This window comes from Panthera pardus, unplaced genomic scaffold (assembly GCF_024362965.1).
Source record: "Panthera pardus isolate Hobbes unplaced genomic scaffold, ASM2436296v1 HiC_scaffold_16, whole genome shotgun sequence".
Classification (NCBI taxonomy): Eukaryota; Metazoa; Chordata; class Mammalia; order Carnivora; family Felidae; genus Panthera; species Panthera pardus.
Genome location: NW_026526721.1, coordinates 123,556,836 through 123,583,362, shown reverse-complemented (window position 1 = coordinate 123,583,362; position 26,527 = coordinate 123,556,836). Strand labels below are relative to the sequence as shown.

Sequence of the window (26,527 nt, the reverse complement as noted above, 5' to 3'; positions counted from 1 at the left end):
ATTTTCTAAAGTAATGAGATTAAAAATAATACATGCACATGTACAAAAGAATGGGGATTATAATTATCTACACAGACAGAACTATGTAAAAAATCTGAAAGAATCAACAAAAATATTACCGGAACATAATTAAAGCAAGATTGTAGAACACAGGTTAGTATACAAAAGTAAATTACTTTCCTATATATCAGCAACCTAAGTGCTATTTGAAATTAAAAACCTAATACCACTTACGTTAGCACCCAAAAAATATGAAAACTTAGGTATAAAACTAACAAAATATGTACAAAATCTATATGAGGAAAACTACTGAACTCTGGTGAAAGAAATCAAAGAACTAAATAAACAGAAAGATATTCCATGTTCATGAACAGTAAGATTCAGTACTGTCAGAATGTCAGCTCTTCCCAACGTAATCAACAGATTTAATGCAAACCCAATCAAAATTCTGTAGATGTCAATAAAGCGATTCTAAAGTTATATGGAGAGACAAAAGACCCAGAACAGCCAACACAATAATGAAGAAGCAATAAAGTTGAAGGATTGACACTACCCAACTTAGTAAAAATAAATGTGAAACACAAAACTATAAAACTACTAGCAGATAATATAAGAGAAAACCTAGATGACCTGGGGTTTGGCAATGGTTTTTTACATATAATACCAAAGGCATGATCCATCAATTAAAGAACCATTAATCTGGATTTCAGTAAATTTAAAATTATCTCCTCTGTGAAAGACACTGTCAAGGGAATGAAGAGAGAAGCTACAGACTGGGAGAAAATACCTGCAAAAAGACTTACCTGATAAAGGACCATTACCCAATTACACAAACAGCTCTTAAAAACTCAACAATTAGAAAATAAACCATCAGACTAAAATATAAGTCCTGAACAGACAGCTCACCAAACAAGGTACAGACGTAACAAGAGCATATAAAACGATGCTTAACATCATATGTCATCAGGGAAAGACAAATTAAACAAATATGAGATAAGACTACACACCTATTAGAATGGCCAAAATCCAGAACACTGACAACATCAAATGCTGTTGAGGATATGGAGCAACTCATATTCACTGCTGGTGGGAATGCAAAACACTGCCAACTGCTTAGAAAGACAGTGTGGCAGTGTCTTACAAAACTAAACATACTCTTACCATACAATCCAGTAATCATGCCCCTTCGTATTTACCAAAAGGAGTTGAAAATTTATGCCCACCAAAAACCCCGCACATGGATGTTTACAGCATCTTTATTCAAAATTGTCAAAATTTAGAAGCAACCAAGATGTCCTTCAGTGGGCGAATGGATAAACTGTAATACATACAGACAACGGAGTATTATTTAACACTAAAAGGAAAAGAGCTTTCATGCCACAAAAAGACATGAAGGACCCTTAAGTACATAGCACTAAGGGAAAGAAGCCAGTTTGAAAAGACTGCATACTCTATGATTCCAACTTATATAACATGTAGAAAAGACCAAACTATGGAGAGAATAAAAAGATCAGTGGTTGCCAGGGGTAGGGTGGGGAAATGAAGAGGCAGAGCACAGAGGATTCATGGGACAGTAAAAATATTCTGCATAATATGATAGTGATAAAAACATACCACACATTGTCCAAACTCACAAAATATACAACACCAAGAATGAAACCCAAGGTAAACAAACTATGGACTTTGGGTGATTATGATTTGTCAATATAGGTGCATTCTTGGCAACAAATATACCACTTTGGTGAGTGATGTCGCTAATGGGAAAGGGAGATGCATGTGAAGGGATAGGGGTATATGAGAAATCTCTGTACCTTCCTCCTGATTTTGTTGTGATCCTAAAACCGTTCTTTAAAAAAATTATTTTACACACACACACAGAATGTACGATTACAATGGGTTTATATTCAGACCTTCAACCTAAAAATGGTATACTCTCTTTTACAGGCTTGACAGGGTTTCCCCGAAAAATTATCATGACAAGTCATCAGAATCTGAAAATCAAACTCCTACACTTACTTACACATCTCAAAATGAAACCTGCTGCTGCAAACACAGTATAAATTGTTCATGTCAGCGAAACGCAGACTGCTGTTAAATATTGCAAAAAGCTAGCAAACCTACTGTAATTTTGTGAATCAAAATTAGACTCTACAGACCTACTGTAAGTAAATATCCTGAAGACCTATGAGTAAACTAAGAGGGGAAAGCAAGGGGATTGGCTCTATAATTGTACTGTGATTGTTTACCGAGCTATGAAAAGCACAGCACTGAATAAAGCCAAGGTAAAAATAAACAACTACCAGAAATGTGGCAGGAAGCCCAAAGAAAACACAGAATCTTACATTCTTTTGCAAAACCCAAAATAATCAGTAATGAAAACTTACACTGTATAGGGTAAATGGTGATCTTATACACCTGTTCAAATGTTTGAACTAAACTAAGATAATGGTGGAAAGCAATTAACACTAACATTCATATTCTCTATTTTTCTTTACATGTGGATTTTTCAAAAACCATATACATATTATGATATAACAGTGATTACTGACTAGAATAAATCAAAGCAAATACACTTTGCTATAAGCACATCAAAAAAATGAGTGTGGCTTTCCCCCACTTCCCAATGGGGGGGATATGGGTATGAGGGGGCATGAAAGGAAGAAGCCATCGCTATAACATAAAGGTTCAAGGAGAAACAAGTGTTGATATAGAAGCCACAGGAAGTTGTCCAGAGATCTAGCTAACATAATTAATGAAGGTGGCTACACTAAACAACAGCTTTTTAATGTGCACGAAACATATTTATATTAGAAGGAAATGCTATTTAAGACTTTCACAGCTACAGAGGAGAAGTCAATGTCTGGCTTCAAAGCTTCAAAGGACAGGCAGACTCTCTTGTTAGGGCTCACACAGCCGGTGACTTTAAGTTGAAGCCAGTGCTAAATGACCATTCCAAAATCAGATGGCCCTTAAGAATTATGCTAAATCTACTCTGCCTGTGCTCTATAATAAATGGAACAACAAAGCCTGATGACAGCACATCTGTTTACAACATGGTTTACTGAATATGTTATGCTCACTGTTGAGACCTACTGGTCAGAAAAAAAGATTCTTTTCAAAACTTTAGTACTGACAATGCACCTGGTCATCTAAGGGTTCTGATGGAGATGTACAATTACACTGATGTTGTTTCATGCCAGCTAACACAATATCCACCCTGCAATCCATAGATTAAGGAGTAATTTCAACTTTCAAGCCTTATTATCTAGGAAATACATTTTGTGAGGTCAAAGCTGCCACAGTGATTCCTCTGATGGATGTGGACAAAGTAAATTGAAAACATTCTGGAAAGGATTCACCATTCTAGATGCCATTAAGAACATTCATCATTCATGAAAGAGGTCAAAATATCAACATTAACAAGGAGTTTGGAAGAAGTTGATTCCAACCATCATGGATGACTTTGAGTGTTTCAAGACTTCAGGGGAGGAAGTAACTGCAGATGTGATAAAAACAGCAAGAGAACCAGAAGTGAAGCCTGAATATGTGACAGACATGATGCAATCTCATGATACAACGTGAACAGATGAGGACTTGTTTCTTATGGATCAGCAAAGAAAGTGTTAGGTTTATTCATTTTTGAGGTGGGGGGGGGGGCAGCGAGAGGGGGAGACACAGAATCCGAAGCAGGCTGGAGGCTATGAGCCGTGAGCACAGAGCCCGACGCGGGGCTCAGACTCACGACTGTGAGATCATGACCTGAGCCAAAGTCGGATGCTTAGCCAACCAAACCACCCAGGTGCCCCAAAGAAAGTGGTTTCTTGAGATAGAATCTACCACTGGTAAAGATGCTGTGAAGTCTGTTGCAATGACAGCAAAGGATTTAGAATATGACATAAACTTAGTTGATAAAGCAGCAACAGGGATTGAAAGGATGGACTCTAATTTTGAAACAAGTTCTACTGTGGGTAAAATGCTATTAAGCAGATTGCATGCTGCAGAGAAATCGTTCCTAAAAGGAAGAAGAGTCAATTAATGCAGCAAACTTCATTGTGGTCTTATTTTAAGAACTGCCACAGTTACCCCCACCTTCAGCAACTTCCACCCTGATCAGTCAGAAGTCATCAACATCAAGGCAAGAACTTCCACCACCAAACAGATTACAACTTGCTGAAAGCTCAGGTAATGATTAGCACTTTTTAACAAAAAGTGTTTTTAAATTAAGGTATGTACATTGTGTTTTAGGTGTAATGCTGTAGCACATGTAAGATTACAGTACAGTGTAAACATAACTTTTATATGCAGTAGGAAGCCAAAAAATTCATGACTCACTTTATTGTGATACTCCCTTTATTGCAGTGGTCTGGAACAGAACCCACAGTATCCCCAAGGTCTACCCATAATTGCATGGCAAGCTGATAAGCGTATACTTGCGCTTCTTTTGTGTCATTAAAAAGCAGTGCTCTCAAAGTATTTATGGTAGTAGATGACTTGTACTGCAGGACTATGGATATTTTTGAAAACTCTTAATGGCAAAGCAGAAGACACCCTGAGCCAGACATTTCTCCAACTAGCCAACATTAAATAGAGCTTTGATTCTGTGTAAATGAAAAAAACATACACTCTCTCCATTTTGTCTTCTGGCCTCTATATAATTAACCGTTCTATGGTAGAATGGCCTTATACTGAAGACACATAAAAACTGTAAACAGACAACATGGTAAGAGAACATTAGGTCAGACTCAGCAAAGTCTTAAATGATCTTAAGAGTAAAAAATTTAACTAAAAAGTATAGGTGGTAGCAAAATTGCATATGGTGTAAACTAAACAAAGTAATCTACTTTGTAGTTTTTGGGTACAAACAATGGGTATGTGTGGCAGAAATTACTGTTTATTCCTCTGTATGCATTCTGCTCTTCATCCTTTATTAACTAGAATCTTTTTCTGGCCAAGCACATGACTGCCCAGCCTACGACTACATTTCCCAGCCTCACTTGTGGTTAGGTATGGCCATGTGAGGAAGTCCTGATTAATGAGATGTGAGCAGCAATGAGGCATATAAATGATATCCTCAAAAAGAATGGGTACGGCCTCTACTCTTGCTTTCCCTATTCCTTGCTGGCTGCACCATAATACACAAGAAACTGAAGCACCAGTATTAAACTTGAGACAGAAAGTACACACTAACATGATAGAGCACCAAGATGGAAGAAACTGGCTCCCCAGCACTGTAAATCCTGGCCTGATTATATATGCTGTTACATGAGATAAATAAAATTACAGTCTCTTCATTCAACTGAATACTATTCAAAAAGACAGTATTGTCAATCTATGAGGTGGCATAACATCCCTTAAAGACTAGCTGCTGGGGGTGCTTGGCTGGTTCAGTCAGTAGTGCATGCAACTCTTGATCTCACACTGGTGAGTTCAAGCCCTATGTTGAGCATGGAGCCTATATATATATATATATATATATATATATATATATATATATATACACACACACACATATATATAGTATATACATATAGTATATACATATAGTATATACAATACAATACAATAAAAAAGACGAGCTGCTAAACCTGTGCTTATATCAGAAAAGGGTTTACCACTGAACACAGACCACCTACAAACAGCTGCCATTCAACAAAAAACATAGTATGTACATACTCACATACATTCTCAGGCTATTCTTCCATAAGAGTATGGTCATCTATAAGCTCATTACCATAAATGAGATGAAAGTAACTAATAAGGAGAAAGGGTCCTTTTAAAACCTTGATACTTACTGATACATTAGCACTGTCACTGCTTGCAATCTCAGCTGCCTTCTCGATTATCTGTTAAAAAAAAACTTTTAAAATTAAATTTTGGCTCTTGTATTTGGAAAATTTTAATTGTAAATGATTATAATTGTACTTAGACTAAAAGAAACAACATATGGTCTGGCATTTCTATGCTTTATAATGTAAACATGAATTTTAAATGCAAAATGGTATTATACAGTGATTCCCAATCTTCGAACTTTTTTTTAAATCTTTTTAGAAAATATTTTTATTTATTTTTGAGAGACAGAATGCGAGCAGGGAGGGGTAGAGACAGAGGGGGACAGAGGATCAAAAGCAGGCTGCACACTGACAGCGGCAAGCCCAATATGGGGCTGGAACTCACCAACCATTAGATCATGACCTGAGCCTAAGCTGGACACTCAACTGACTGAGCCACCCAGGCGCACCCCCATCCCAATCTTTAAACTCTTGACAACTGGGTATCAAGGGTATTATTATAAGGGACTGTGACTCCTAGGGTGCACTAGCATTGTCTCTAGACAAAATAAGCAATGGCTTGCATATGCATATGAAAGAATTTTAAATACAGGTAAATATTTTCTGCTTAAGAAAATGCAAAGGTATACAAGAGTTACTAAATAACTAGTAAGTTTTTGTCACTGTTTTTCTGAATTAACATAACAAAAGTAGAGTATCAAGAGACAGCCGTTTGAATTCATTAAGTTCTAAATGGGCTCTGATTCTTTTTTTTAAGTTTATTTATTTTGAGAGAGAGAGAGAGAGAATGAGGTAGGGGCAGAGAGAAAGAGGTAAAATGCCAAGCAGGCTCTGCATTGTCAGCACAGAGCTCAAACCCATGAACTGTGAGATCATGACCTGAGCCAAAATCAAGAGTCTGATGGTTAACCAACTGAGCCACCCAGGTGCCCTTTAAAGAGACTCTGATTCTTGAAAAGACGGGAAAAATCAGTGGTTAAAGAATCTGAAGATTTATATCCTGATACTGAGTTATATAATCCTAAATGAATAATTTAACTGTATCCTCAAATGTAAAGTGCAGTGATAACTCTTATCCTATTTCATAGGGTTGTTATAAAAACAAAATGAGATTACAGTCATTAATCAATAACCATAAAATTGACTTGAAAAGCAAAAGGTACACAAGTGATCACAACAAAAACTATTAAATAAAAAGAACACAGGGAACTTTCACCTTTTCTATCTGTATTAACTGATATTTTAAATGATCGCATATAAATTGTACAATTAAAAAAACCCAATAATTATAAATATATTTATACATATTTAAAGAAAAACCCTCTATCTCAAATTCATCTTCAAAGACAGACTAAGAGATTACAAAAGCAAAAAGTTTAGTGACGTAAGCAATATTTTTTTGTTTTTTAAAAGTTGGACCTCTCTTGAAATAGCAGGTGAAAACTATTTAAATTTGCAGAGGATGTTCTATTTGTAAAAATGCTTCAAAATGCACCACATTTTATATATATACAATGGAGTATTACTCGGCAATCAAAAAGAATGTAATCTTGCCCTTTGCAACTACGTGGATAGAACTAGAGAGTATTACGCTAAGTGAAATTAGTCAGAGAAAGACAAATATCATATGACTTCACTCATATGAGGACGTGAATAGACAAAACAGATGAACATAAGGGAAGGGAAGCACAAATAATATAAAAACAGGGAGGGGGACAAAACAGAAGAGACTCTTAAATATGGAGAACAAACAGAGGGTTACTGGAGGGATTGTGGGAGGGGGGGAAGGGCTAAATGGGTAAGGGCACTAAGGAATCTACTCCTGAAATCATTGTTGCACTATATGATAACTTGGATGTAAATTTAAAAAATTAATTACTTTAAAAAAAAATAATAAAATGCACCCCATTTTGGAGCACCTAGGTGGCTCAGTCGGTTCAGTATCTGGCTCTTAATTTTGGCTCAGGTGATGATCTCATGGTTTGTTGGACTGAGTCCTGCACCCAGCTGAGTGCTGAGAGCTCAGAGTCTGCTTGGGATTCTCTCCTCCTACTTTGCTTCTCCCCCCATTTCATCCAAAAGAAACTATAATTGTTGAACTCACACTATAACAACACAAAAACAGTTGTAGCTTATACTATTAAATGTAACACAAGTAGCTATGCCTTCTGGTTAAATTGCTATTCTAAGGAATAAAGCCAAGGCATGAATGCAAAGAGGAGTCAAAATACCTTTTTCTACTCAATGAACACTAAGGTCTATGGTTCTTGACATATCTGAGATTTGAGATTTCTGCTGTAATAACCCCTATTATTACTAATCAAGAAAATACTTTAGAAGAATTTGAAATAAAAAGGCTTATTTTTTTTTTTTACATTTATTTATTTATTTTGAGAGAGAAACAGCATAAGCGGGTGAGGGGTAGAGAGAGATGGAGTGAGAGAATTGCAAGCCGGCTCTGCATTGACAGATGTGGGGCTTGAATGGACCATGAGATCATGACCTGAGCTGAAACCAACAGTCAGATGCTTAACCAACTGAGCTACCTCGGTGCCCCGAAAAGTTGCTTCTTATGTCGATAAAGTTCAATTAAAATGAGAGTAAAGAAGAAACATTAGGTAACAAGTTTAATTTACATACTACTTTAGAAATCTATTCTATACAGGTCTGGTAGTGCTGGATTTTAAAATACAATTGATTTGAATATTATTTAGTGTGATATCAAATGTATTTATTTATTTAAAATTTTTATTTCTTTTGAAAAACAGAGAGAGAGAGAACATGAGCAGGGGAGGGGGAGAGAGAGGGAGAGACAGAGAGGATCCCAAGCAGGCTCTTCACTGTCAGCACAGAGACTGATGTGAGGCTCTAACGTATAAACCGTGAGATCATGACCTGAGCCAAAATCATGAGTCGAATGCTTAGCTGACCGGTATATTATCAATTTTTAAGGGAAGTTTATTCTCACATAGATTAAGGAAATAAAATAAATTAGTTATTCTCTGAGAATTTGCTTCAAAATTTTCTCATAAAAATCAGCATCAATCACACGTGAAGTAATGATGCCAAGCCTGAAGATAAAACATATGACAACTTAGCTCTCTTAGAATATAAATTAGCAAAGCCCCATTTTCAAATCCACGAGATACCCTCCAGATTGCCAAGATAAGCAGTTTGTATACTAAGGAAATGTGTTTAGAAATGCAAGTCCTTGGTATAGATTCTACATAAATAACAGTACCTTAGGAAGTCTTCCTAATAGTAATATTCAACATAAATTATCTGTTCTTTGAATACCAATTCTAACAACAGCAGTGAATATGTCTTTAATCCCTGAATATGCTGGGCAAGCTTTAAGGACGTTTCACATGCTCAGATTTACATATGAATGCATTTACAGCCGTTTTCAATTGAAAAGAACCTCAGAGAACCATTATAATTTCCTCATTTTATAAATGAGAAACCTGACTTCCAGAGATACTATGTTCCACCTGGTCAGTGATGAAGCCAAGACTAAGTAAGAGTTAGCTGGCTCCATGCTCAGTGGTCTTTCCACTGAATCAAGCTGACAACATATGTGACGTTTGGAAAGAAAAAGTTTTCGTAAAGTTTCATTATAAACATGTAGAGCCAAGAACTAACAATTCAATGATTTTCATACATAGTGGCCTTTAAAATAATTAGCTTACCTTATCAAAGGGAGGATAATAATAAGGTTGTTTTTTATTCTCTGGGAATTTGATATGCAAAGCTGTTGCATTTTCTGTATATGGATTTGTCTGAACAGTTCCCATTGGATTCAACATTTCTTCAAGTTCATCTAAAATATGCAAATAATTTTGATTCTTAAAAAATGTTTTTGAAACTAAACTAAAATTCTTAATAGATTTCAACCATGAAAATTATTTTTAAAGTATGTTACCTAAGGAATTTGTCAGATAATTTTATCAGTAAGCCTCTAATTTTCTGTTAATACTTGACACAAGAGTTGAATACGTTTACATACATCTCTAAAATGAGAAAGTTTACAAAAATTAATACGTACCTCACATCTTCCTTCAAATTTGGTAAGAATTCTCAATCTTGAAAAAGACTTAATTGGAATTGCTTCCCATCAAAATAACGTGACCAAAAAATTTTCCTAACTTCATCACATACAGGGATTTCTTATTTTCTGTGGTCACCACAGTACCCAAACTGTTATTTCTGAGGGTCATCAATGACATTCTTTTGAACAAACCTAATGCTATTTATGTTCCTAGATCATTCCATAACTGCTGATACAGTTAAACACCTCTCCAGTAGTCTCTGCAATACTCCATTCAAGTGGTACTGCTATAAACTGCTTCTTTCTTCAAGGCACTGCTCCCACGCTCTAAAATGGTCCATTCACAGACTTGTGCATAGGCATCTTACATTTCAATGCTCTCATAAAACCCCGGAGTTCATATAACTTTCATTTCACAGATAAACTATTAAAAAGACATTAAACTCAAGATAAGAGAACAGAATTAGCAGTACATCCTCAAGTCTCCCGTCTGCAAACTAGTATGTCCTTCCTTACACTGATTTTTAGCAGTTGTTCTCTCCTAAGGAAACAAAAGATAAAAATCCATTGTGTCCAGGCCTAATATCCAGATACTATGCACACTCGAATTATTTACCAATGCTAGAAAATCTTCACAAAGTATTTGCAAGTTTCAGGTCCTGATCAATTCTTTGCTCATGTTTAATATCGTCAAATTTCATAGAAGGAAGCAATTCTCATCATTTATACACTTCTAAATCAGATTTCTCAGCAAATTAAAATCTTATACTTATGGTAGCATTATACTTCCTTGTCCCATAACATGCAATCTATCTAAAGTAAAATGTACCATTTTAGTATTCTTATCAGTCCCAAACATATAGAGGTAACCTTGCTTAAAAGGGGTTACAAAAAGGCACTCTAATACATTATAGAGAGTATGAACTGGTACAGTCTCTACTGGAGAGCAATTTGTGATTATTCATCAAAATTACAAATGTATTTACTTTTTTATTTTAAAATTCCAAGTTTTTATTTTTTTTAAAGTTTTTATTTTAATTCGAGTTAGTTAACATAGAGTGATTTATCAGTTTCAGGTGTACAATAACAAATGTATATATTCTTTAACACAATAAACCCATCTCTAGGAAATCTTACACAAATACCTACACATAAGCAAGGTTATTCATTGTAACACTTGCTTAAATTATCAAAAGATAAGTCTACTTTAAAAAGCATCAGAAGCACTCTAGATAGATACATAAGGTTAAAAGGTCAAGAGCAGAACACTGCACAGAAAATGCTACTTTCTTTCAGAATGGAAAAAAAATAGAATATTTCCTAGTGTATACATGAAGAAATCGGGAAAGATATAAAAGCAACCAGAAATGTGATTATATACCCTTTAGTGATGACCTAGGGACTCTAGATAATAGATTATTTGGAAGAAAAAAAAAAAAAAAAGACTATTTGTATTTCAGCCTCACTCCTACAGGGATAAAGCGACAATTCTAGAGTTGATACATGCAGAGAAAATGTGTTCATTTATTATTTTTCATGTTATATTTTGTTAGAGATGAAGTCAGGTTCATGGTATGCCAAGTTAATACTGTCCAAAATCATCAATTCTGCTAAAAATACGAGTCAAGTTGCTTGGTGATTCTGGAGAACATGTGTGAATCTAAATTAAGGTTTTGAAAGAAGTATAACTGCTGAAATGCATAACTTTTACTGTTATGACACTCACAGTTTCTCTTAAGAAATGCATAAATGCCTACTATTCTATATTTTGGGAATAACATGATTAATAAAAACTATTACAAGTATATGTAGGAAAGAGCAGAAATTAAAGAATATATATACACATAAAATATTAGAATATGAGGAGTTTTAAATACGTCTGTGAGGAACTGATTATCCAAAACCAGTTTCTCAGATGGCAACTACTAATAAATGAATATTTTCAAACGTCTGTCACCCACAAAATAATTTTAAAATGCACGTAAGTTCACAATTTTATTAACTGTATTAATGAGCTATGAAGGCAGGGGAAAAAAAGAAAACCACTATTACAATGCAAAGCTTACATTAAAAACTTCCAACATTCAAAAAAAAGCAATATGGAATAACGGAAAGAGTCAAGCAATCTTTTGTATAAACCCTGGTTTTGAGCCAATTATGTATGACTGACCAACTTATCATCTCTGAGGTTCACTTTTCTCATCTATAAAATGGAGATAAAACTATCTACCTTATTGGGGTGCTCTGCATAATATTTAAGAAATACAGACAAATTATAGCTCAAATTTCGGGTTAAAGCCAACTAAACACTTATTGTATTTTTACTATTCCTCCCATATTAGTGGATGTGCCTTCTATTAGTGCAGTAAATTTAGTACAACTAGGCGCAACAAAGGTTGTTATAAGACATTGTTTTTTAGGACAATTTCTCCAAAGCCTGCAAAAATAAAATGTTTAAAACAACAACATATTCATTAAGATAACAAATATATTCAGATATAAATCACTTTTTAAACATATTAAAACAATCTGTGGGAATCTGTTTTAGAAAGAATAATAAAGATATGAAATGAAGGTTTCTTTACTAAACTAAAAGAATAGTGAGTCATAAAGAAACAGTAACTAGTCCACATGCCAAAAGTTACTATTTAAGGATTAGGATATAAATCTTACCAGGAAATGAAGACCAGCTGTGCAATATTATGTCTCCAGATCTCAACTGTCCTTTAAAGTCAAAAACCATTGTATTTACCCATGCTACAGGATAATGCTGTTGAAAAAGATACCATTGCATAAATACGCTGAAAATGAACTTTAGCATGTAAATGTGTACATGACCTTTGTTTCAAAAATTTAGTTCTAGAAATTGCTAGAGTTCCCGATGATTTCCAAAAAATCATCCAAAATAAAACAAGATATACATGGAAAAATGTTCAAGATCTTTACAGTGGTTCAAGAAAACTCTGAAAGCCAATTAATGTCTCATGATAAAATAACATATCCAAAAAACAGTATTTAATGTATGAACATTGCAAGTGATAAGGAATTTTTAATGATTCAAGAAAATATGCGTGATATAATGTCAGGCTGTATGTTTTAAGAGCTTTAAGCCTAAGTAAATCTTACGTAGGAGAAGGCAATGTATTCTGGTATTGTAGAATTTATTAATATTTCTAAAAAGGAAGTGCCAAGCTCACAGACTTACACAGGTATCTAGACCAATTAACTTGGTCACAATTTATCAAAAATACTCATAAATAGTCAAAAGCTTTTAGTAAAATTCTGTATCAGTGGAAGAAAAAACACTGAGGAAATAACTCTTCTGTGACTTTTACATCCTAAAATTTATTTTTTTTAACTATATGGTAATAGCCACAAGAAAAGCCTTGCATTCTCACAGTAAAAAATAAAGGATACAAATACACATACATAAATATAGTAACCAGTTTTTTAAAACAAGTATACAATTCATGCCTCCATGCCTTCTAAACTTATAAGAAAATGAAAAAGACCTGACTAAAAACAGGAAACGGAAGATGAGAATATCAGAACAGGTACACCATCCCCTTTCCACAACCTCAAAATCTAACAAACTCCAAAAACTAAAGGTTTGTCCATAACTCATTTGACAGTGCAGGGCACCTAGGTGGCTCAGTCGGTTGAGCATCCATCTGACTTCGGCTCAGGGCATGATCTCGAGGTTCATGAGTTCCAGCCCCACATCAAGCTTGCTGATGTCAGTGTGTAGCCTGCTTTGGATCCTCTGTCCCCTCTCGCTGCCCCTCCCCACTCACGCGCGCACGCAAGCGCTCTCTTTCTCTCAAAAATAAACCTTAAAAAAAAAAAAAATTTCACTTGACAGTAAAACATGGTCAGAAATGGCATGAACTTAACTGATACTCTTCATTTGTCTCATTCAGTATGAATAGTCACAGATTTCACTGTTGGATACTGATGTGTTTGATTACAGATTTGTGCTCCAGATCCCACAGGGTGTGTTGAGTGAAGTGTGTTGTGTAATCTTTCTAAAATTCAAAAAATTCTGAGTGTTCAAGTATATGTGGCACCTAGAATTTTAGTTAAGGGACTGTGGACATATAATTTTTTAGATCTTTTCATTCATTTTTATCTGTATCTTTTTAAGTTTATTTATTTTGAAAGGGGGGGAATGAGTGAGGAAGGGGCAGAGAGAGGGGGACAGAGAATCTAAAGCAATTTCTGTGCTGTGAGCACAGAGCCCGACCCAGGGCTCAAACTCACAAACTGTGAGATCATGACCTGAGCCAAAGTCGGACGCTTAAGTGACTGAGCCACCCAGGCACCCCACACCTCTCTCTTCTTAAAAGTATAATATTTATAATAGAACACTTACAGTAGGACATTTGCTAAAACAAATCTGCCAGAAGAGAAAATAAATAAACAGAATATAAAAATGGATATTTATTGTCTTTTTAAAATCACTTCTTATGGACCAAAGTTATATGATAAAATTTCACTTATATTACTCAATTATTTCAAAGAGTCTTAAAATCATTTCATTATAAAAATTTTTCAGTAGTGCATAATTACCACTTTCCCAGATTTCCGGATGGTCTGATATTTAGAGGGATTAATAGTTTTAGTCGATTTTTTCGTTTTCACTTTATCCAAAACTGCATAAATAGCAAAACATAATCGAGCCATTCGTGGCAGGTCACAAATATTTATATCAAATTCCAGTGGTTCATTCCAAATGTGATCATTTTTCCCTGATATCTCTGAGCTTACGATGGTTTTACACAGGAGTTCGGTACCATGAAAAAGGCCAGCCCTGACATGAACCTATAATGAAGGAGACAAAAACAAACACAGATTTATGAACACTGTACTAATGAACACCTCTATTTTGAAGAAAAATCGTATATTGGGAGAAGGAGCATACCAACTCTAGGAAAAACTTTTTGTCCACAGAACCATCAGGCTATAATTAATCAGTAGATACTTCACTAAACTGTTATTTTAACCTATTTTTCACTTAATCCAAGAGGTCTCAATGTATGTATAAACAGATCTACAGAAACCAAGACCATAAATATAAAAACTATTACTATCATATGCTCACTTCCACTGACTTCATTTATTCGGGATCTTGTCTTACTCTTCTGCAAAACTGGAAAGGAAGTGATGGATGGAATGTCTCCCCAGTCTCTTCCTACATTTAAAAAATTTTTATTTCAGAGGGAGAGAGAGAGTGGAGGTGAGGGGCAAAGGGAGAGAGGGAGAGAGAGAGGGGGGGAGGGAGGGAAGGAGGGAGGGAGGGGGGGGAGAGAGAGAGAGAGAGAGAGAGAGAGAGAGAGAGAGAGAGAGAGAGAGAATCTTAAGCAGGATTCAATCTTAAGCAGGCTCAGCATGGAGCCTGACATGGTGCTTGCTCCCACAACCCTGCAATCATGACCTGAGTGGAAATCAAGAGTCAGAGGTTTAACCAACTGAACCATCAGGCGCCCTTATTTTCTTACTTTGAAACCATCATCAAGCCTACACTGTGTACAAGCCTATACTGTATAAACTTAAATAAAAAATAAAATAACAAAATACAATATATACTCACTAAAAGCATATTCACATTTTGACAGTACAAAGAAATGAATACAAATAAAACTAGTTGTACTATGACAGTAAGAACATTGGTGAGTTATCCTTCTCTTAAGTTATTTTCAATTATATTTTATGTTATTGTTAAAATACTTTAAAATTGGGGCGCCTGGGTGGCTCAGTTGGGTAAGGGTCCAATTCTTGACTTGGGCTCAGATCATGATCTCTGTTATGAGATCAAGCCCTGTGTCAGGCACCGTGCCCAGCATGGAGCCTGCTTGAGATTTTCTCTCTCTCCTTCTGCCCTCCTCTGCTGGAACTCTCTTTCTCTCAAAAACAAAGAAACAAACAAATAACACAAAATAAAATACTTCAAAAATATTATTCTAGAAAGCACCAAACAAAATAGCTGGATGATCTAAATTTAAGATCCTAAATACAAGCATAACACCAAATGCTCACAATCAATCTAAAACTCATAAAATTTAATGCAAATATGAATGAAAATGGAAATCATTTTTTGTATTACTTTTTAAAAAACCATTCAAGGTTATCTGTTTTTAAACAGTGTCAAAAGAATAAACAAATAAAAAATAAACAGACATGGGGTGCCTGGGTGGCTCAGTGGATTGAGTGTCCGACTTTAGCTCAGGTCATGATCTCGCAGTCCGTGAGTTCGACCCCCGCGTCGGGCTCTGTGCTGACAGCTCGGAGCCTAAAGCCTGCTTCGGATTCTGTGTCTCTCTCTCTCTCTCTCTCTCTCTCTCTCTCTCTCTCTCTGCCCCTCCCCTGCTCATGCGCTCTCTCTCAAAACTAAACAAACATTAAACAAATTTTTTTACATAAATAAAATAAACAGACTCTGTCAAGACTGAGTAGTCACAGCCTTAAGCAACTTTTAAGTCTATGTCTACAGTACTTTAAATGATATTCCCCTGTGTTCCCTGAAATAAGGCAAAAAGTCTGGAGATTCTTTTTTTACTCTGTAAATTATACGATAATAATTACAAAGAAAGATTTATACAACAGCACTTTTAGGAAATCTTTGTATTTACATTTATGCTATGCTCAAAGTATCTAAACTATGAGACACTTACAATACTAGTATTTTTAAAGGCCAAGACAAAATAAGAATAATAATTACTTTATTCTGTAAAGAAAACTGCAATTGCCTATAAGAACCATAATTATTTTCTCCTAAGCAACTAAGAAATGGCCCTATCATGAAATGCTCAAAAGATGGAATTTAGTGTTAGTAAAGTTGTATGGAAGATAGGAAGAGCACAAAACTTAAGATTTTGAAGTTTTCTTTTCCTCCCTGAGATACCTCAGGAAAACGGAGCATCAATTAATGAACACACAATGAATGGTAATTTTAGTTTATCAGGAGGTTAGGAAAGGTTCCATCACTATGCACTAGTCATTATCTTTTTCTTTTTTTTTAATCAGGAAAGTGCAAATCATGTTTATTTATTTTTGAGAAAAAGAGAGACAGAGTGTGAGTGGGAGGGGGCAGAGAGGGAGGGAGACACAGAATCCAAAGCAGGCTCCAGGCTCTGAACTGTCAGCACAGAGCCTGATGAGGGGCTCAAACTCACAAACCATGAGATCATGACCTGAACTGAAGTCAGATGCTTAACCAACTGAGCCACCCAGATGTCCCTCTTTTTTTTTTTTTTTTTTAATGTTTATTTATTTTGAGGGAGAGCATGCTCACCTGCATGCAAGGGACGGGCCGAGAGAGAAGAGAGAATCCCAACCAAGCAAGGTAGAGCCTGCTTGGGATTCTCCCTCTCTCTCTCTCGTTTTCTCTCTCTCTCTCTGCCCCTCCCTCACACTCACCGTCTCTCTCTTTCTCTCTCTCTCAAAAATAAATAACACACACACACACACACACACACACACACACACACACAGAAATGTGTACTGACGCCTGTCAAAACAGGAGTCTGGAATTGAAGAAGTACCTAGGCTACAGGCAAAGGCTTAAGAATAATAAGCAAAGGAGGTACAGTTTTTCAATTTTCTTACAAAGAGCATATCAGTAATTGTTTTCCAAGATGTGAAAAATCCAAATGAGAGGGAAAAAAAACTAAGAGGTGTTGAGGCAGGGCCCACATGCCTAAAGCAATCAATCCATCTGACCTCCGAGTTTCCTGACCTCAAAATCTCCACAGTACTTCCTCTCCTTCCCCTCTGCCCCACAAACCCAATCACATGCAGAATTTGACTTTCCCACACCGCAGCAACTCCAAATCACTAATTGCTACATCTCACTTTCTACCACTTCTCCTTCTAACTCACTCTGACACTCCCACAGGAAAATCCCCTTGCCCATTTTTAGCCTCATTTCAATGACCGACACCTCCCCTTCTTTCCCCATCAGATTTGTCCGCCTTTGCCTTCCCCAAAACTCTCTGCCAATGCCAGTCTCTCCCTCTGTCACACACAACTGAGGTCCATACCCTGAATAAACCTAATCACTTGTCTCCTCTCCATACTACATGTTTTTGGGCCAACCAGCACCATGACTAACCAGTCTCAAATGTAAAATTATTGTTTCATCACTGCAAGAACATTTCTTACCATTACTTTAACTGCTGAAAACCTGCATAGCCATTTACTCTTCTATAAGATGAGCCTTCCTCACATTCAATAAAAATATTAAAAATTTTAAAGCCCTTATTTAAGCTCCCTTTTTTATCAGGTTTCTGCTACCTAAAGATGACATGCTGTGATGGATACCTCCTGTTGGTCAACCTATTCTATTGAGAAGTTATAGAACATTAGAACAATGAAATACTAGTCCATTATTATTTATAAGATAAGGAAAGCAAGTAATGAGGAAGATCAAATTATGTAGCTAATAAAAAAAGGAATCCAATACTCACCAAATATAGATAGATCACTGTTAATAAATTATGAAGTCAGATCACTGTTACTAAATTATGAAGTCACGTGGGTGGGGAAGATTGAAGATGGCAAATATGCTGGGATGAAGTAAAGGGGTTAAAGAGTATTTTTCTTCCAGAAAAATGCAGGTTATTTCATTTGCACCAGATCCTCCACAAATCTCCATGTAAAGACGTAGGTGGGGATAGGGTGGGGGTTTTCATCTATTCACACATGAACCCTGCTTATGAACGTCATGTCCCTAAGACTACTTTAATTCCACTATAGGCTCACCTGATGATCAAAGTATTTATGCTTGGATTTCATATCTATATCTGACCTTACATAGGCACAACAAAGTATTTGCTGCCTAAACCTTACCCAAAACCCAATCTGGGGAAAAAATATGCATTCAGAATTTCCTGAAAGACACACAGTACATTTATATCTCTGGGAAGTTCAAATATTACCATTCAATTAAACATAAACCATCACATGGTTGAGTATAAAATTGAGAGTGAGTTACTTTTGTCTCTTACAGAATAACTTTTCCTCAATTGTACTTAATATTATATTTTAAATCTACCCAGTGAAAGATTCTATAGAAGAAAGATATGTGAAACGTTATTTTACCTACTGTAAAGATGCTGGCATGAGTGTTGATGCCCACTTTACTTCCCACTGTGTTTCCTTCATAAGGAGCCACAAATATCTCTCAATTTACAATAGTATCAGGATGAGCTACAAACACATGAATGACTAGTTTATCTTAAGAGAATCTGAATATTACAACTGATCATGTTTTCTTTGCTTTGACCATGAGGTATACTACAAGAAAGCAAAATATGTAATCCAACATCAAGCAGTTACAGAGGATCTTACTATAATACATACTTACCGTGAATCTTGCTCCTGACTTTTGACTATTAAATATTCTCAATTATTTTTTAAAAAGTCAAAATTTTGTATAGGGTTTGTGTGCGTGCGTGTGTGTGTGCGCGCGTGCTGAGAGAAAGAGAAATGGAGACAGATCAAGTACATGTACACTTAGCTCTTACATTTGTGAAGATTCAATAAATCATAAGTAAAACAAAACATACAAAAAACACATTCTGGGGGCGCCTGGGTGGCTCAGTCGGTTAAGCGTCTGACTTCGGCTCAGGTCACGATCTCGCGGTCCGTGAGTTCGAGCCCCACGTTGGGCTCTGTGCTGACCGCTCAGAGCCTGGAGCCTGCTTTGGATTTTGTGTCTCCCTCTCTCTCTGCCTCTCCCCTGTTCATGCTCTGTCTCTCTCTGTCTCAAAAATAAATAAACGTTAAAAAAAAATTTAAAAACAAAAACAAAAAAACAAAAAACACATTCTGTATCTTTTGTATGATAGGATGTAAGGTAGGAATTTCAGGATAAAAGTGACATTCAGTTCTTACTTTCGGTGACCCTGAACAGTTATAAGTCTTATGAATTCTATTACCTTTTACATATGAAATAGTTTATTCAAAAAATAACAAGTAGACTATAAAGAAATAAATGTTTCTCAACGTTTTTGTGATAAAAACCAGCTACTTACAATAAATTGCTGAACTGGAAAAATGTTAGCATCTCTTGGTTTTGACAATTTTTGAGAATAAAAACATATAGGAGTCCACTACATAATTACTCAATAAATGTTAGCTAGTATTGAAAGAACCAAAACAAAAACTGCTAGTTATAATTCCATCAACCAACTTCTAACAGAATTGAGATATAAGGAATGAAGTAAAACTATGGATCAGCTGGATATAAAGGTAAAAAAACGCAAGTATAATGAACTTGAAAAGTTCTGTACTAACTATAAATAGCAAAGGGTATGATCTAGAAAAAAATAATAATAAAGACTCTAACCAAGACATGGTAATAATAAAAAAAAAGACCCAGCATATTCTGAAAAAGTGTTGAAATATTACTCATTATCTAATTATAATTAGTCAAAGTGTGATTTAAGACCAAGTCATTAAGATTATATCTACTTGAGAAATCTAGTAATTCACTAAAATGATTCAAGTTGATACCTGGTTAAAAACGAACAAGAGGGACGCCTGTGTGGCTCAGGTCACGATCTCACGGTTCATGGGTTCGAGCCCTGTATCGGGCTCTGTGTTGACAGCTCAGAGTCTCCCTCTCTCTGTGCCCCTACCCTGTTCATGCTCTGTCTCTCCCTGTCTCTCAAAAATGAATAAATGTTAAAAAAGAAAAAATTTAAAAACAACAAACAAGAGTACTAAAAATGACCTACACTTAAAATTAAACAAAACAAAAAAACCCCACGTGTTTTCGGAACTTAGAATCTCCCATGATAGCAGACATGAAAAACTATACTCTGAACTTGTATCAAATGGAATTTTGTCAAAATTGTCCCATTTCCTGATCCTTGGTCTGAATCATCTTCAAGGTTTGAAAAGTAAAGAATTTTGGAGCACCATCATGCTTAATACAGTCATGTTTTATTGTCCAACTTCAGTAAACTTCCAAGGAAACCCTTTTTGCACAAGCCCCAAAACATGCGGAGAGCAAGAGAAGGTAGGCTTTAGCATGCAGAGAACTTCCCCACTCTGCTACAGCAAGGAGGATAGACTACATTCCTGAACTCAACAATTAAACATGTTTCTGTGTTGGGCAAGACATGAAACTTTTCCCAACACTGCACCTAATTTCCTTCTTGTTCAGTAATAATGGCCAAAATCTACTACTTTCTGCCTGTACATACTAGCCACAAAAAAATGTCAGTGATATGAATAGTCTGAAATTCCCATAGCTTCATGGAGTGCATCACTTTGTAAAGCACATCTGTTCTGGCTTTTGGAAGGAATGTTATGCTACCTTTAACTAAGAAAATGAAGATGTTAGAGATCGTTACATTAAAATGTATTAATTCATAGCACAAGTATTTATTTAGTGTTCCTGGCACTGAAATGAAAAGAGAAAAACGTTAAGGTAGTTTCTTTCTTCAGGTTATATATATTTTATGGTTTTTAAAAAAAAAATTTTTTTTAATGTTTATTCATTTTTGAGAGCATGAGTGGGGGAAGGGCAGAGAAAGAGGGAGACACAGAATTAGAAGCAGGCTCCAGGCTCTGAGCTGTCAGCACAGAGCCCGACACGGAGCTCAAACTCACAAACTGTGAGATCATGACCTGAGTTTAAGTTGGATGCTTAACCAGCTGAGCCACCCACGTGCCCCTATTTAAAAATTTTTTTTTAATGTTTACTTATTTTTGAGAGGTAGAGACAGAGTGAGAATAGGGTAAGGGCAGAGAGAGAGGGAAACACAGAATTCACAGCAGGCTCCAGGCTCTGAGCTGTCAGCACAGAGCCCGATGCAGGGCCTGAATCCACGAACTGTGAGATCATGACCTGAGCCGAAGTAGGACGCGTAACCAACTGAGCCACCCAGGTGCCTCTGATCATATATTTTAATAGTCTAAATATAAGAGTGCTGAGAACCACATAACTAGTCCGGGCAGTGTTAGGATATTGGACTAATAAGTGTGATATCAGATGTACCTAAACTTAAAATTCTGTGTTTATCCAATTTCTGGTTCATTTGAGTTTCTTGAATCTGTTATGTCTTTTACCAACTTTGGAAAGCTCCCAGTGAGAATTTCTTTAAAAAGTTTTTCTGAACTATATTCTTTTTCTTTCTGAAATTCAGATTACCTTCTGATGTTCAACCTTCTGATACTGTTTGACTTTCTGATATTGCTGCACGGTATATGAGGCTATAAAGAGTTTTTTCTCCCTCAATCATTTTTCTCTATTTTGTTCAAAATGAAAATTATTTTTATTAATCTTCAAATCACTGACTTTCCCTTCTCATTACATTTCTACCACTGAGTCCATTCAATGACTTTATAAATTATAAGTTACTGTATTTTTCAGTTCTAAATTTTCCAAACGGTACCTATTTTATCTTCTATTTCTTGGCTGAGACTTTCCACTTTTCCATTCCATTCAATTGTGTTTGCCCTTACTTGCAGCATTTTTATAAGTGACTTAACATCTATGTCATCTCAGCACTGACACCTGTTGATTATCATCATGCACACAACTTGATATCATCCTAGTTCTTCATATGCCAATTAATTTTAAATTGCATCCCAGACCATTCTGACCACTATGTTATGGGACTCCAGGTTTTGTTTATATCTTACAGAAAATGTTAATATATTTTAGCAGACAATGATAAGGTTCAGACTCCATGGTGCAACAAGCCCCTTGAAGCTATGGTTCTAATACCAATTCAGTCAAATTATTTACAGAGCTATTGGATCTGTCCTATGTGTGTAGCATACAGTGACCAGACTGAGACCTGGGTGGTAGTTTATGCTACAGTTCATTTCTCAAAGTGTGTTGGCAGTTAAGACTCAGATCCACATATGTACAGTTTAGGAATAAACCTGTAAGCATAAACAGCTTAAAGGGGTTGCTCTCCTAAGCTCCTCCCACTCTCCAATCATCCAAGTACTTTTTGGTTGCCTGGGGCTCCCCTTTTTTTAATCACCCAGCCAGAAAGCTGAGGCCTTATTCACCCACACTTCATAGAACTATGCCAAATAGCACAAGAGAAAAGGAGAAAGGAAAACAAAAAAGCCAGTGAGGATCTGCCCCATTCTCCTGATACTACAGCTCTTCTAAACATAGAGGAAGGTTCAACTCTCTGCATTTTAGCCTGTCCCCACTGCTGTTGCTGCTGCCACTACCACTGCCACCACTGCTACTAATGCCACAGAACTTGTTAGAAACTGGGGCAAATGAGAACAGAGAAAACAACAAGAAACAAATAATAGAGGGGAAAAGTGGGGAGATCCTCACTCTCTCTCAGAGTTAGAAGACCTCTTTCCCGCTAGAGCTATAACCAGAGGGCTTCTTGAGCTCTGTGTGCACTAGTGTCATCTTCTAGATTTGGGACAGCACTGAATATGAATATGCATACCTGAAAAGTGAAACACCACAAGGCTAGGAAAAGACTGATCAGAAAGCTTTATGCTACAGAATTCTAAGCACACTTAAAAGGTCAAAAGACAGACTTCACTCACATGAGGACTTTAAGAGACAAAACAGATGAACATAAGGGAAGGGAAACAAAAATAATATAAAAACAGGGAGGGGAACAAAACAGAAGAGACTCATAAATATGGAGAACAAACTGAGGGTTATGGGAAGGATTGTGGGAGGGGGGATGGGCTAATGGGTAAGGGGCATTAAGGAATCTACTCCTGAAATCATTGCTTCACTATAAGCTAACTAATTTGGATGTAAATTTTAACAAATAAAAAATAAAATTTGAAAAAAAAAAAAGGTCAAAAGATATTCAAGTGCCAGCCAGGGAGAATAGTGAATCTTCACTGAACACCTAGGATTTTCACTACAAACTGTAGAGAATCATGTGCCCCATAGGATCTCTGGGTCTGTGAATATAATGGATTCGCTCCTGTGATTAGGTTATACTATTTGACATAGCTAACTTTGAAGAAGGGAGATATTGGTGAGCCATCAAAAAAGGACCAGGCTCTTCCCCGCAAGAGATTCAAAATGTGGGAAGAATGTGATGCTTGACAAATTCTCCATTTCTATAGAGTTAAAAATAGAGCCACAGAGCCAGGCTTGAAAGATGCCTCTATTAACTAAGAGCAATCCCCAGTCAATCCCCTGCCAAGACCCAGCAAGGCAATGAGGACCTCAGTTCTACAACTTCCAGGAACTGAATTTGACCAATAACTTGAATCACCCTGGAAGCAAATTCTTCTCCAGAGTCTTCAGAAGAAATACAACCTAACACCTGGATTTCAACCTTGTAAAACCATAAGCAGAAAACCCAGTCACACCACACCTAGACTTCTGACTGACAGATATACAAGCTAATAAATACGTATTCAAGCTGCTAGGTTTGTGGTAATTTGCTAAACAGCAATAGAAAACTAATTTAAGGGGCTATTATGAACGTAATAATTTAACAACTTAAATACTTCAGAAAACAAAAATTATCAAAACTGACACAAAAGAAATAAAAATATGACTATATATCCATTAAAGATATTAAATTCCTAATTAAAAACCTTCCCACAAAGAAAACTCTAGGGTCAGATGGCTTGGAGTAAATCTTACCAAACATTTAAAGAAGAAATAATACCAATTCTATATAAACTTATTCAGAAAATTAATAGGAGGAAGGCTTCTCAAGTCAATTTGGGGAAAAAAGATCAATAACTGTTTTCATGACTGGCATTTAAATTTTTTTACCTGTTGCAACAATCATGTTCTACTTTTGCAACTGGACACAAATTAATAAGGAAAGTTTAAATAAAAGAAAAAACAATTACCACTAAAACAGAAAACAAAGGCCAACTGGTCATAAACACACTCATTAAAAATTAAAACCTAGCTGAGAATGTAAAAGCAAAAAAAAAAGCCCTATTTTAATGACAGCTAACTAAAGGATCTTTAAAGTCCATTTATAAAAGCAAGTCACTGGTAATCTTTGGCAAGATGCTCCTGAATATGTCCTCATGCCAGCAAACATCTCAAACTAAGTGAATCTCTTTCTTGGATCACAAAACTATTCACTTAATTTCCTGCCAAGCAAAATAGGGGAAAATGCATGCTTTACACTTTAAGACAAAATGCCTTGTTAAGTCTTTACTTAATTGTATGGGGTTATGCAATAAATCTCCATGTGTTAACAACTTGTGGTCCACAATGTAGTCATCTATTTTCTTCCAGGAAATGGTATTACATTTTCTCTGTGTTCAGCAAGTTTAAAAGAAAAAAAAGGGGGGCTGAAAAAGGAGGCTGGGTGCAGCTCTAACAAGGCTGACAAAGGAGAGTTAAGCTTGCATAGGAACCTGGGACCTATAGTTTTGTCGTAAACTGTACCTGAGTTCCTGATCTAAAGCAAGTTCTTTTACATAATACATCAGGGGAAAATGTCACTTTATCCAGTACATCTCCAACTATTCAAAGAATACTTTAAGACAAAAATTCTTAATTGTCTTATATTAAGTCGCCATATTTTATCCTGTGCAATTGACCGATATACCTAAAATTTAATCTCCAATGTGAGATTCCTTATGTGTATCAGTAAATTATTCAAATAATGCAGCAGATTAAAAAAACACTCAAATCTTAACAAGTACTCACTTTTACACTTTCTTCTGTGTTAAGTTTATTTCCCTTAACCAAGACAATTTGGAAAGGGTTGTTATTTTCCCAAACATGCTGCAAAAGAATGAAATACAGTATTTTAATTAAGGAAATAAATATTCTATGCTAGCAATGAAATCATCTTACCTGTTCTCATGTCCATTGACAAAATAACAAAAATAGACCTCTGAACTAACAACTGAAAGTCACATGTACTAAAATAAGCACCACAACCGTTAGCACTTTGTTCTTAGGCAAAACACTGGCAGCATTTCAATACTGTTAAGAAAGTGACTATATTAAGCACCATAAACAAATAATATTAAAGCTTTGGATGAATTAAGAATTGACCATTTAGGGGTGCCTGTCCAACTTCGGCTCACAGTTCGTGGGTCTTAGCCCCACATCGGGCTCTGTTGTCAGGAGAGAGCCCACTTTGGATCCTCTGTATCCCTCTCTCTCTGCCCCTCCCCCACTCTCAGTCTCTCTCCCTCTCTCAAAAATCAACATTAAAAACAATTTAAGAATTGATCATTTGGGGCACCCGGATGGCTCAGTCAGCTGGGTGACCAACTCTGGCTCCGGTCATGATCTCGCAATTTGTGAGTTCAAGCCCCGCGTCAGGCTCTGTGGTGACAGCTCAGAGCCTGGAGCCTGCTTCAGATTCTGTGACTCCCTCTCCTCTTCACGCTCTCTCTCTCTCAAAAATAAATAAACGTTAAACAAAAATTTTTTTTTAAATTGACCATTTAAATATACAGTTAATATCTTAATCCTCAACAAGAGAGATTAAATATACAATCTGTTAAAACTGAATAACTATTGAAAAATGTTAACTGTTCCAATTGATAAACAGAAATTTAAGATTTGCTTTATATAAATATATTACATTCTGGAAAAGATGGTATTTTTGATATATTTAAATTCTAAAAGTATTCAGTAAGAAGGCGGCAAGTTATACCAAAAACACTCTCATAGCTAAGCTGATAGAAATGAACTATACCAGTAAACCAACTATTTCTGCACGTCTAACTTTTCTACTAGAAA

General features: G+C 35.9%; 1 protein-coding gene across 4 annotated transcripts in view; it reads right to left on the bottom strand.

The window, feature by feature from the left end:
• The window catches only part of PIK3CB (phosphatidylinositol-4,5-bisphosphate 3-kinase catalytic subunit beta), a 182,404-nt gene that overhangs the window by 55,900 nt on the left and 99,977 nt on the right, over nt 1-26,527 (bottom strand). For all 4 annotated transcript variants that reach the window (XM_053903772.1, XM_019437877.2, XM_019437857.2 and 1 more), the window contains exons 8-12: nt 25,478-25,555; nt 14,407-14,658; nt 12,511-12,607; nt 9,479-9,609; nt 5,793-5,843 (exon numbers count right to left, since the gene is read on the bottom strand). In XM_053903772.1, the coding sequence (XP_053759747.1) occupies nt 5,793-5,843; nt 9,479-9,609; nt 12,511-12,607; nt 14,407-14,658; nt 25,478-25,555 (609 nt within the window). The remainder of the gene's footprint in view (nt 1-5,792; nt 5,844-9,478; nt 9,610-12,510; nt 12,608-14,406; nt 14,659-25,477; nt 25,556-26,527) is intronic.